The following is a 12,595-nucleotide window of genomic DNA, read 5'->3' as shown; positions in this document are numbered from 1 at the left end:
CCATCCTTTGTGCTGTGTGAATGTCAGTTTGTCTAAAACTGCCTGTATCCTGTCCCACTTCCCCATCGCCCCTGTCCTTGTTGACCTAAATTGACCTTGGGTTTTCTCGCATGCTTTTGATTTTAGAACTAGTGTTTTAGTCCCTACATTGTTTTGTCTATTCCTATCTCTGCAGTCACTGTCAGCCCTACAAACTCCCCAGAACTCTGTTCCTCTGATTCCAATCTCTTGTGATTTCCCTCCCTAAACCCCCTATGTCTCTGCACCTCCCCCTCCCTTTTATAAGAACCTCCTTTAAAACTCACCTTGTTGACTGAGGTTTTGGTCAACCCTTCATATATTTGATTGAGTCTCAGCAACTTGTGGTGGTGGTGGGCTTCCTGGATTCTAGCTTTTACCTTGTATAAAATGGCCAGCAAAACCTTTGTTCCACTACTAGGGCCTTGTGGTGTAACAGCTTGGAACCAGTAAGGTGATAGTTAATGAAATCTTGTACAGTCTACATGTCAAAACATCTGTTGCTCCATGGCATGTTTCAGTGTGACAGCAAAATTGGGGCATGCAAAGCCTGTATAATTGCACATCGTGTACATGCTTGAGTAATACGACAGTTCTGGTCACCACATTATAGGAAAGATGTGATTGCACTTGAGGGTGCAGAGGAGATTTACGAGGATGTTGCCAGGACTGCAACATTTTGATTGGATAGGCTGGGTTTGTTTTCTTTGGAACAAAGGAGGCTGAGGAGATTTAATTAAGATGTATAAAATTGAGGGGTGTGGATAGAAAGGACTTATTTCCCTTAGCAGAGGGGTCAATAACCAGGGGGGCATAGATTTAAAGTAATTGGTAGAAGGATTAGAGGGGTGATTAAGGGGGGAAAAAAATTCAGAGTGGTGGGGGTCTGGAACTCTGCCTGAAAGGGTGGTAGAGGCAGAAACCCTCATCACATTTTAAAAAGTACTTGGACTTGCACTTTAAGTGCTGTAACCTGCAGGGCTACGGACCTTGTGCTCGAGGGTGGGATTAGGCTGGATTGCTCACTTTCGAATGACACGGACACGATGGGCCGAATGGCCTCCTGTGTTGTAATTTTGAGACTCTAGGTGTGTACATTAGTTCTGCAAGGTACAAATCCTGAAATGTTCGGTGGGTAAATCGGTTTATATGGAATTGGTAGCTGTGACATTTAATGCCTTTTGTGAGCTGCTGGAGTTACCGCTGCCGTTTGATTATCCAGGGTATTCTGCGGACTCCAGACACTATTAGAAAATTCCAAACTGTCCCAGCACAGCCAGGACAAGCTTCACCTCTCCTCCAGTATTTTGGAATCCTCCTCGATCAGGGGCAGCTGAACAAATATGAATCACTGGAACTTTGCCGACCTGTCTTGCAACAAGGCCGCAAGCAGCTGCTGGAAAAATGGCTAAAGGAAGACAAGGTAACAAGTTCATCTTGGGTCCAGGGTAGGTTTACTTCATCATAGGCAGTCCCTCGGAATCAAGGAAGACTTGCTTCCACTCCTGAAATGAGTTCTTTGGTGGCTGAACAGTCCCATATGAGAGCCACGGACTCTGTCATAGGTGGGACGGGCATTAATTTGAGGGAAGGGGTGGGTGGGACTGGTTTACAGCACGCTCTTTCTGCTGCCTGCGCTTGTTTTCTGCATGCTCTCGGCGTTGACACTCGGTGCTCAGCACCCTCTCTGATGCACTTAGTGCGGTCTTGGGCCAGGAACTCCCAGGTATCAGTGGGGATGTTGCACTTTTATCAGGGAGACCTTTGAGGGTGTCCTTGTCACGTTTCCGCTGCGCACCTTTAGCTCGTTTGCTGTGAAGGAGCTCAGATAGAGCGCTTACTTTGGGAGTCTTGTGTCTGGCATGGCCTGCCCAGCGGAGCTGATAGTGTGGTCAGTGCTTCAATGTTGGGGATGTTAGCCTGACTGAGGACGCAGATGTTGGTGCACCTGTCCTCCCAAGGGATTTGTAGAGACATTGTTGGTATTTCTCCAGCAACTTGAGGTGTCTACTGTACATGGCCCATGTCTCGGAGCCACACAGGAGGGCAGGTATTACTACAGCCCTGTAGACCATGAGCAGTTTTGAGGGCCTGGTCTTGGAAACACTTTTTTTTGTTTCCCTTCAGGTGACCGAAGGCTGCACTGGCGCACTGGAGGTGGTGTTGTTTCTCGTAGTTGGGCAAAGAGCACGTTAAACGCTACTTTAAGCATTTGTGTGCAGTGCATCCACTTATGAATCTGCTGATGCTTCATATTGCTGTAATGTTTTAACTTTAGTGTTAGCTGTGGCTCAGAGGGTAACTCGAGTCAGAAGGTTGTGGGTTGATGTCCCACTCCAGGGACTTAGCACACAAATCTAGGCTGCTACATCAGTGCAGTACTGAGGGAGTCTTTTGGATGAGACATTAAACCGAAGCCCCGTCTGCCCTCAAGTGGACGTAAAGATCCCACTGCACTATTTTGAAAGAGCAGGGAGCTCTCCCCAGTGTCGTGGCCAATATTTATCTTTCAATTCAACATAACACGCAAAAATAGATTATCTGGTCATTACCACATTGCTGTTTGTGGGAGCTTGCTGTGTGCAAATTGGCTGTTGCATTTTCCACATTGCAACAGTTACTACACTTCAAAAGTACTTTGGCTGTGAAGCATTTGAGACGTCCGATGGTAGTGAAAAGCACTATATAAAAAATCTTTCTTCATATTGCCGGACACTTTAAACTACTTCTTGCCATACTGTTTTAACTCTTGTAGCTGGAGTGTTCTGAGGAGCTGGGAGACTTGGTGAAGACTGCTGATCCCACACTGGCACTAAGTGTCTATCTGCGAGCCAATGTGCCAAATAAAGTTATACAGTGTTTTGCGGAGACAGGGCAATTCCAGAAAATTGTTCTTTATGCAAAAAAGGTACATTTTTTTTCTAATCTAAATTAATGATCTGGACTGTTGCTATGGAGTTGTCTGTTGGATTAATATTTTTCTGTTAAAACTATACTAGAAAATGCCTGAGCTTAATTTCCCCATCCATTTAAAGATTGCAAGGGAGATGGAGTTTTAAAGTAGAGAAATCCCTGCTACAATTGTACAGGGCATTGGTAAGACGACACCTGGAATACTGTGTACAGATGTGGTCTCATTTAAGGAGGTATATACTTGCATTGGAGGCAGTTCAGAGAAGGTTCACTCAGTTGATTCCTGAGATGAAGGGGTTGTCTTAAAGGTTGGGCCTAGACTCATTGGAGTTTAAAAGAATGAGAGTTGATCTTATTGAAATGTATAAAATTCTGAGGGGGCTTGACAGGGTAGATACTGAAGATATTTCCCCTCCTGGGGGAATCTAGAATTAGGGGACATAGTTTCAGAATAAGGGGTTGCCCATTTACAACAGATGAGGTGGAATTTCTTCTGGGTGGTGAATCTTTAGAATTCTCTACCCCAGAGAGCTGTGGAGGTTGGGTCATTGAATATATTTAAAGTGGAATTGGACAGATTTTTGAACGATATGGGGAAGTGAAGTTGAGGCCCAGATCTGCCACAATCTTATTGAATGGTGGATCAGGCTCAAATGGCCTACTCCTGCTAATAAACTATTTTGTAAATCTTCCTGTACTTGAACTTCTCACCTTGAGCTGTTGGGCTTCAGCACTGAGTATATTAGCAAAACATTTAAATGGCCTCAAGAACATTTGAATTTCATTACATGATATGACCACTTGTGCAAAATAAGGTGCAAAATAAGTTGCTTATTGGTTTTTAGTGTTGCCTTCAAACTGGCTTTACACCAATCCTAACTTGCACCAATGTATTGACAGGTTGGTTACACTCCAGACTGGGTCTTCCTGCTGAGAAATGTTATGCGGGTGAGCCCAGACCAGGGACTTCAGTTTGCACAGATGCTTGTCCAGGATGATGAGCCTCTAGCTAATATCAATCAGGTCAGTCACAGAACATGTTGTAAGCTTCACTTTTTTTTAAAAAGTCATTAACTTTAGTTCTAATCAGCTGGCGTGCCTTGTGCTATTAGTTATCATCTGAGGGTGAGTATTCATGCTGAGTCAAACTTGAATCATCAGTCACTTGCTCCTGCCAATCTTTTTGTGGGTTGAGTTGTTTCTGGGAATTGGTGTCAATTTTTGGCAAGTGTGGGGGTGGAATAAATCATGTGGAAAATTACATTTTCCACTTTTCTGTCAAAAGTGGCCAAGCACTCAACCCATACGCTCTTGTCTTCATTTGACAAGTGGCAGTTTAAAATGAGATTTATGAATCTGCAGATTCCTTAGCTGCTGTTGCTGTAACCTTGATCAGTGTAACCTCGGGAAGCTCTGTTTTGTGCTTTTATGCATTTTTTTTTATTAATGCCAGTGGCATTTTCACCAGCTTGGGGTCATGCAATGATGCAGGCAGGTTTATAATCTAGCAGTGTTTTGCACTCCTGTTGGAAGCTCACTATATAGAGCTCGGGAGCAAGTATAAATGGTTGAGTAATGTGTAGCTTTTTCTTCAAAGTGCATGGACTGCACCATGCGATTATTGAGCTATCGAATGCTTGTGATGGCAGAACACTTGAGGCTTGCGAATGGGATTTTTATTTTAAATTGCAGGAAAAAAATCTAGACCAATAAAATAAAGCTAAAGCCTAAATAAGAGGCTTTGAAAGTAATTTTGCACTCCACTTTATTGCACAATAACGTTTTAACTGGTCTGTTTTGCAGGAATTGATCTTTTCTCCAGTGGCCTTCGGCGATAAATGGCAATGAAATTTACATTGAGCTTTGGCTTAATATTTTATAATCTTTTTTTTTATAAACAGGGACACACTTATATTCCCCGTTCCCTGAAACTGCACAGTACTCAGCAGACCTCTGGTGCTTCTGTCAAATGGCATTCTTCAGATTAACCTAGCCAACAATTGTCAGCAGGCTATTTGACTGTCGCTGGCATCACAGCAGAGCCTAATTTTTTTTTTGCCGGGCATGTCCCATGCCCTTTCAGTTGGGATTAGCTGGATAATAGTCAAGAGCAGAAATCTTCTCTTCCTGACCTAACTGTTGCCCTGGCTACTCGACAGGCCAAGAATCCAAACTGGGGCCTTTTAATTTGGGTCTGTATGGATGAATGTTGATTGGAATACCAAATGTGTAATGAGTTGTGCAAGTTCCTGAATGTTAATGCTTGTTTCTTTCCAGATTGTGGATGTGTTTATGGAGAATAACCTCATCCAGCAGTGTACGTCTTTCTTACTGGATGCTCTGAAGAATAATCGACCTTCTGAGGGTCACTTGCAGACTCGCCTACTTGAAATGAATCTGATCCATGCACCACAGGTGGGGGAAATGTACATGACTTCAGTTTTATTCTGACTGTTTCTCACTTGCTGGTATGAAGGTTCGGAGGATGGCGTTACTTGGCATTTTGGGTTATTTCCAGTGTTTGAGAGCAGAACCAAACTGCTGTGTTCACATGGCCACATTTCTCAAATGGTGGAAACATTGATTTCAAAAGATTCTATAGCTGTTCTTGTTTTGTCTTCATATTTCAATGGTGCAATATTTATGGAGTTAACAATGTCTTGTCTAAATGTAAAAGTACAATTTGCCTCTTTTCTTCCTCCTCCTTTCCCAGCATCTGCAGATTAACACCATATCCTTTAACTATGGCAGTTAATCTAATGCAGTCTTTTAGAAAATGTCCCCTGGTGTCCAGAGGAGACCTCATCAGCAACACTATTGGAACTGAACTGCAAATTAAGCATTGACTTTGCACAAGGCGTGCGTCTGAACGCTAGTTTTAAATAATTTTGGTGTATTGCAGTGTGGGAGTGGATTTGGGTTCTCTGGACCAGCATAGTGAGCCACGGTACAAATGGTAAGGGGCCACTTATGAAAAACATCTTGTGGGTTTCAATTCCTAAAATTCCCACTCCAACTAATTCAATAGGTTAAGGCAGTGCCAATTGTTGGTCAGGGTGTGAAGCTTAAGCCTGTAATGCATTGTATGGTATTGTAGGTCATTTTCATGAAAGCTTAGTGTTGCAATTTTACCTTGATCTATCATTACCTTGAACTGTTATACCTAGTTATAATGGGTACTGTCTGGAATTCTGTGACTCGCCTGTGCTGTTTAATATTTCAAGTTGCATAAAGAATGTTTCCATGGAAATCTCGACTACTGCATAGTAATATACAACCAATCTGGAACCGTCATCCCTGCTTTAATTGTTAAAGATTGAGGCTTAAATTTGCTAAATCGCCACAATACATTTGACAGACCAGACTGTTTAATGTCCTTGCTAGTTGAACATTGTTTGCATGTTGGCCAATAATCAAAAGCTAAATGTAATTTAAGATTTTACTGCTAATTTAGCATCTTTCTGAAGAACTAGAAGATCTGCTCAATATGACTTCTAGAATTTGACCTCGTTACCTCCATGTTAATCTAGCTAATTGTAGCTTAACTTATGTAAATACAAAAACCTCACTCATCACCTCTGCTCGCTGACCTACATTGGCTCCCGGTTAAGCAACACCTCCAATTTCAAAATTCTCATCCTTGTTTACAAATCCCTCCATGGCCCTGCCCCTCCCTATCTCTAATCTCCTCCAACCCCACAACCCACCGAGATGTCTGTTCCTCACATTCTGCCCTCCTTGAGTATCCCGGATTATAATCGCTCAACCATTGGTGGCCGTGCCTTCTGTTGCCAGGGTCCCAAGCTCTGGGACTCTCTCCCTAAACCCCTCCACCCCTATTTCTTATGAAATAGGAACAGGAGTAGGCCATATGCCCCTCGAGCCTGCTCTGCCATTCAATAAGATCATGGCTGGTCTGATCATGGACTCTGCTCCACTTCCCTACCCACTCCCCATAGCCCTTTGTTCCCTGACAGTTTAAGAACCTGTCCGTCTTAAATTTAAATGTCCCAGCTTCCACAGCTCTCTAGGGCAGCAAATTCCACAGATTTACAACACAAGAAATTTCTCCTCCTCTGTTTTAAATGGGTGGTCCCTTATTCTAAGATAGTGCCCTCTAGTTCTAGTCTCCCCATCAGAGGAAACATCCTCTCTGCATCCACCTAGCCAAGCTCCCTCAATCTTTAAGATGCTCCTTAAAACCTACCTCTTTGACCAAGTTTTTGGTCATCTGCCATGTCTGGTGTGGTTCGGTGTGAAATGTATTTGTTTTGTTTTAAAACACTCCTGTGAAGCGCCTTGGGACATTTCACTGTTAAAGGTGCTATATAAATACAAGTTATAAATGTCTAATGTGCTTACTAATCGAACTTTGTTTTCTCAGGTTGCTGATGCCATCCTTGGAAACCAGATGTTCACTCACTACGACCGAGCCCATATTGCCCAGCTGTGTGAAAAGGCCGGCTTGCTACAGAGGGCTTTGGAACACTACACCGATCTGTATGATATTAAGCGAGCTGTTGTACACACTCACCTTCTCAATCCAGAGGTAGGAGTTACATGCTAAATTTTAATTCAAATCTAGTCATTTGGGCAAGAAATCTGGAGGGATCCCAGTGAAATGCAGCTTTTGACATGGCTCAGTCTAGAGTGACTATTTTAAATAGCTGAGTAGAAGCAAGCCTTTTGTCTTGACATTATTGTGGTTGTGCCCCAACTCCTAATTCTGCATTTGGTTCTATTTATTCAGACAATTGCTGTCTCCAGTGGCTTCTGACTGGGAGACCAGGTGGAGTCAAAGCAAAGTTTATCCCTGTCCCACTGATTGGCTTCATTCCCTGCTGTAAAATATAAAGCCAGTAATGATTTGGACCTATTCACTTAAGTGATTGACCCGGGGAGGGGGGGAGAGAATGGAGCTAGCTTCTAATGTATTATACAGATGCATGAAATGAAACATGCAGTGAGCTACTGGTTAAAAGTGAGACACATTTGCTGGATTGCAATGAGTCTGGGGCCAAGTCTCCATTCTTTGAATGTGGAATTTTAGGAACACACCTATAAAGATGACTTTTTTAAAATGGAGTCTCCTGAATAGAATGTAGACTTGCTCAGTCTAATTAAAACAGGGCTGAGTGAATGCATACTGGGGATAGCTGCATAGAATTGATGGCTTCAGTAAAGGTAGATAATTGAATTTAAGTATTTCTTGGGCTTGCATGGACACAAGAAGTCAGCCAGGATGATTCTTCAGCATGATCAATGTTTTACGAACCAAACTGGCTGCTCTTTCCTCTTTGCAATTGGATGGTCTCGCACGGGTGCCAACTTCCTGTGGGATGTGCATGTATACCTTCTGAACTGCAGAGGCCTGCCCCCTACCATGGGACAGGAAGTCCTTCCTGGGTACACTAACAGTTGGCTAGATGCTCTCCTGGCAGCAGGAGATGAAACCTGGAAAAGAAGGAACTGCTGAAGCCTTAGACCCAGTTTGGAGGGCAAGGCCAAGACATTTACCAATTACAAGCTTTTAACATTGCATTAGAGTAATCATAAGAACATAAATAGGAGCAGGCCATACGGCCCCTCGAGCCTGCTCTGCCATTTAATACGATCATGGCTGATCCGATCATGAACTCTGGTCCACTTCCCTGCCCGCTCCCCATAGCCCCTTTTATTCCCTTATTGGTTAAGAAAATATGTCTCAAATTTATTCAATGACCCACCTCTCTGAGGCAGCAAATTTCACAGATTTATAACCCTCAGAAAAAATTTCTCATCTCAGTTTTAAATGGGCAGCCCCTTATTCTAAGATCATCCCCTCTAGTTCTAGTCTCCCATCAGTGGAAACATCCTCTCTGCATCCACCTTGTTAAGCCCCCTCCAATCTTGTACGTTTCAATAAGATCACCTCTGATTCTTTTGAATTCCAGTAGAGGCTCAAACTTTCTTCAGGTCAACCCCCCTCATCTCCAGAATCAACCTAGTGAATCACTTTTGAAAATTGAAGTAGCTTGAGAATGTACGATGCAGTTCTGGATGGTGTGGTACTGAACACTCGAGTCCCAAGTTGCTCAGTTAGCCGATCTCCAATCAGGGTAGCAGTGGGTGTTACAATTATCTCTTGAGGTCCCTGCTGTGTTATACAGTGACCCTTGCTGAAAAGTCTGGGACTGACTTGGTGGCACCAGTTCTCCCCCACCCAAAACATGCAATCTTGGTTATTTCAGGAGATGTAATTGACCTGGTCAAAATCGACCACATCCCAGAATTAATCTGTGTGCTTTCAAGGAGGAGAAAACCAAAGGAAGTAAATGAAACTCCTGTTGATGTGGGTCCTGCATTAACTACATTGCTTGTACAGCTGTATCTGTTTGAGATAAGTCTCATCAGTACAGATTGCAATATTGAACATCTGGGTGTTCCAGTGGATGTTGAAGATTCCAGGTCCTGCAGCACTTGGAGCAAGGAGATCTTTTGGTGTGGCCAAATGTCTTCAACCAGCAGCACCCAATATAGATAACTAATGATTTGTCTCTCTGCTACATCATTTTATTCCTCTTTTTGTGGGATCTGACTACACAATACTACCATTGTTGCCTGATTTCAAATTATAAATGCAATCTTTCTTCCAACTAGCTCTAATCTAAACATTTATGATAAATATAATTTAATAGTGAACCAAATTTTTCTTTTTCCACTCCTAGTGGCTGGTGAACTTCTTTGGCGCACTCTCAGTCGAAGATTCTCTTGAGTGCTTGCGCGCCATGTTGTCGGCTAACATCCGCCAGAATCTGCAGCTTTGTGTGCAAGTAGCATCCAAGTACCACGAGCAGCTTGGCACCCAGTCATTGGTGGAGCTCTTTGAATCCTTTAAGAGTTATGAAGGTAAGAAGCTGTTTCACAGCACAGAAGTGACTTATAGCACTTGCGTCAAGTGCGAGAAAACTGTTCATGTGGTAATGCTTGAAATATTAAATGCTCTAACTCCTAGCTGGCTTTGTTCACGATAAACTTCTGTTTTACCTTTCAATTTTGCAGGAATGTTTCGAATGCCTGGACTAAGTGTCGAGCTCTAGATTTAGTGCTTTGTTCAATTTTGTTTTAATGTAAAAAATGTCAGCACTTGAAATCTGTGTCACATTGGAAAGACTGAACTGAAGTTTCTATTATTGCATATTCTGCAGCTTCATGTTTTTAAAAAAAAAAATCTTGGTTAATTTACAGTTCCCTTTTTTTTCTCACCTCAGCTAGTGCACTCATCTTTCTAAAATCTGCCCTCTTCCAATCGGCTGACCTTGTTTTTATACTAACTTTCCACCCTCCCTTGCTGTTTGGACCTTAACCCTGCTCCTTATGGCCATGACTTTCAAGGTATTTGCCTCATCTACTTTTATCTGTTTCATTGCTCAAAACCAGACCTGACCACGCCCCTCGTCCTCCTAAAAGTAAAGTTGCAGCGGGCTTTATATTAGTTTGTTCATCCAGGCAATGAGCTTTTTATGCCATCTTTGCACCTTTTTTTTTAACATTGCAGACCTTAAGTTGTGACAGCTAAACTGATCTTAAAATATGCAATATGCAGTGACTTTAAAATCATGCTGTAAGAATTGCAGCAACTGAACTGTTTTCAAAAGAAACTTGGGTCAAATATAAAGATTAAAGACCTCCATCTCACTTAAAAGGTGAACTGGAGGAATATTAAGTTCAGTTTTCCTCGTGTAGTAAACCAATGTAACGTGAATTCTCCAGTCGTATCTATAGACATTGGGGATTTGGTCCTTTTTTTCTTTTGGGGGGAGGTCATCCTGCTTTTATGACTCTGCTAATACTGTTTGTACGTAAGAACATAAATAGAAACAGGGGCAGGCCAAACGGCCCCTCAAGCCTGCTCCACTTCAATAAGATCATGGCTGATCATCGACCTCCACTCCACTTTCCTGCCCAATCTCCATTATCTCCTTGATTTTCCAGACTCCAAAAATCTATCTTGGCCTTGAATATATTCAGAGACTCGGCATCCACAGCCCTCTGGGGCAGAGAATTCCAAAGATTCACAACTGAGTAAAGAAATTCCTCCTCCTCATGGTCTTAAATGGCCCACCCCTTATCCTGAGACTGTGTGCCCTCTCATTCTCGACACTTCAGCCCAGGGGAAACAATCTACCTTGTCAATCCCTTTCAGAATTTTGTATCTTTCAATGAGATCATCATTTCAGTAGAGATTAAATCAACGTATGAATAGAGATGTGCTGCTTTTTGTCAATCCTTTGGCATAATCTGATTCCTCTCTTGGTAAGTTATTGCTAAGGACTGTTTGGGTACACAGTAATATCGATAGTTTAGTCTGTGCCAATGGATTGCCATTGCCCTGTCTTTGGCTTTTAAATTGCTGCAAGAACACTTGGCATTTAGAACTGCTAATGGAAGGGGTTTCTTGCACTAATTTGTATTCTGTCCAATACGATGCTCCAATCCCAGATGAAGTCTCACCGTGTAGAGCTGGTAAATGGTTTTTAATGCTGTTGAGTCTTTGCCTGTACCTCAGTACCTGTTCTCTCTTGTCAATTAGGATTATTTTATTTCCTTGGATCCATTGTGAATTTCAGCCAGGAGCCCGATGTTCACTTCAAGTACATTCAGGCAGCCTGCAAGACTGGGCAAATTAAAGAAGTTGAACGCATATGTCGTGAGAGCAACTGCTACGATTCAGAACGAGTGAAGAACTTCCTGAAGGTACTTGTAAAACGTTCTGCTTGTGCCTCCTGTACCTGATTCACTTGAGGGTCTCGGCAGCACATTGCTCGGTTGGTTATTGCCTGTTAACTTGTGCCCTTCCAATGCAGCACTGAGGCAGTGCTGTATTGTTAGCGTGGCATTCTTTTGGGTGAGGTCCTGTCTAACCTGTTCCAGTGAACATAAGAATTAGGAGCAGGAGTGGGCCATTTGGCCCCTCGAGCCTGCTCCGCCATTCAGTAAGATCATGGCTGATCTTCCATCTCCAACTCTTTCCCTGCACTGTCCCCATATCCCTTGATTCCCTTAACATCCAAAAATCTATCAATCTCTGTCTTAAATATACTGCCTCCACAGCCCTCTGGGGTAGAGAATTCCAAAGATTCACCACCCTCTGAGTGAAGAAATTTCTCATCTCAGCCCTAAATGGCTGACCCCTTATTCTGAGACTGACCCCTGGTTCTAGACTCTACAGCCAGAGGAAACATCCTCTCTGTATCTACTGTCAAGCCCTGTACAAACTTTGTATGCATCAATGAGATCACCTCTCATTCTTCTAAACTAGAGAATATAGGGCCCTTACTGCTATTCAAAGAGCAGGGAGATTCCTCCTTCAACTATGACCAATCTCTCTGAAATGGTATTTCAGCTTATTCAAGTTAACTAGTGCACACTATCTGCCACTTGTGCCTACATGAGATCTAAGCTTTAAAATTATATGTGCTACATAAAATGGTCATCTTTAGCTTTAACCCTAATCAACAACTTGTTCTGACGAAGGGTTATCGACCCGAAATGTTAACTCTGCTCCATAGATGCTGCCTGACCTGCTGAGATTTCCAGCATTTTCTGCTTTTATTCCCACATCCACAGTATTTTGCTTTTGTATTTATATTGCACCTTTTTAACATAGTGAAATGTCCCAAGG

The 12,595-nt window shown here is 42.7% G+C and overlaps 1 protein-coding gene across 5 annotated transcripts in view; it reads left to right on the top strand.

The window, feature by feature from the left end:
- cltcl1 (clathrin, heavy chain-like 1) overlaps window positions 1–12,595 on the top strand; it is an 86,500-nt gene that overhangs the window by 37,144 nt on the left and 36,761 nt on the right. For all 5 annotated transcript variants that reach the window (XM_070888054.1, XM_070888053.1, XM_070888058.1 and 2 more), the window contains exons 8-14: window positions 1,241–1,441; window positions 2,774–2,926; window positions 3,832–3,954; window positions 5,209–5,346; window positions 7,316–7,480; window positions 9,639–9,819; window positions 11,504–11,667. In XM_070888054.1, the coding sequence (XP_070744155.1) occupies window positions 1,241–1,441; window positions 2,774–2,926; window positions 3,832–3,954; window positions 5,209–5,346; window positions 7,316–7,480; window positions 9,639–9,819; window positions 11,504–11,667 (1,125 nt within the window). The remainder of the gene's footprint in view (window positions 1–1,240; window positions 1,442–2,773; window positions 2,927–3,831; window positions 3,955–5,208; window positions 5,347–7,315; window positions 7,481–9,638; window positions 9,820–11,503; window positions 11,668–12,595) is intronic.

This window comes from Pristiophorus japonicus, chromosome 8 (assembly GCF_044704955.1).
Source record: "Pristiophorus japonicus isolate sPriJap1 chromosome 8, sPriJap1.hap1, whole genome shotgun sequence".
Lineage (NCBI taxonomy): Eukaryota > Metazoa > Chordata > Chondrichthyes > Pristiophoridae > Pristiophorus > Pristiophorus japonicus.
This window is presented reverse-complemented; position numbering and strand designations above follow the sequence as displayed.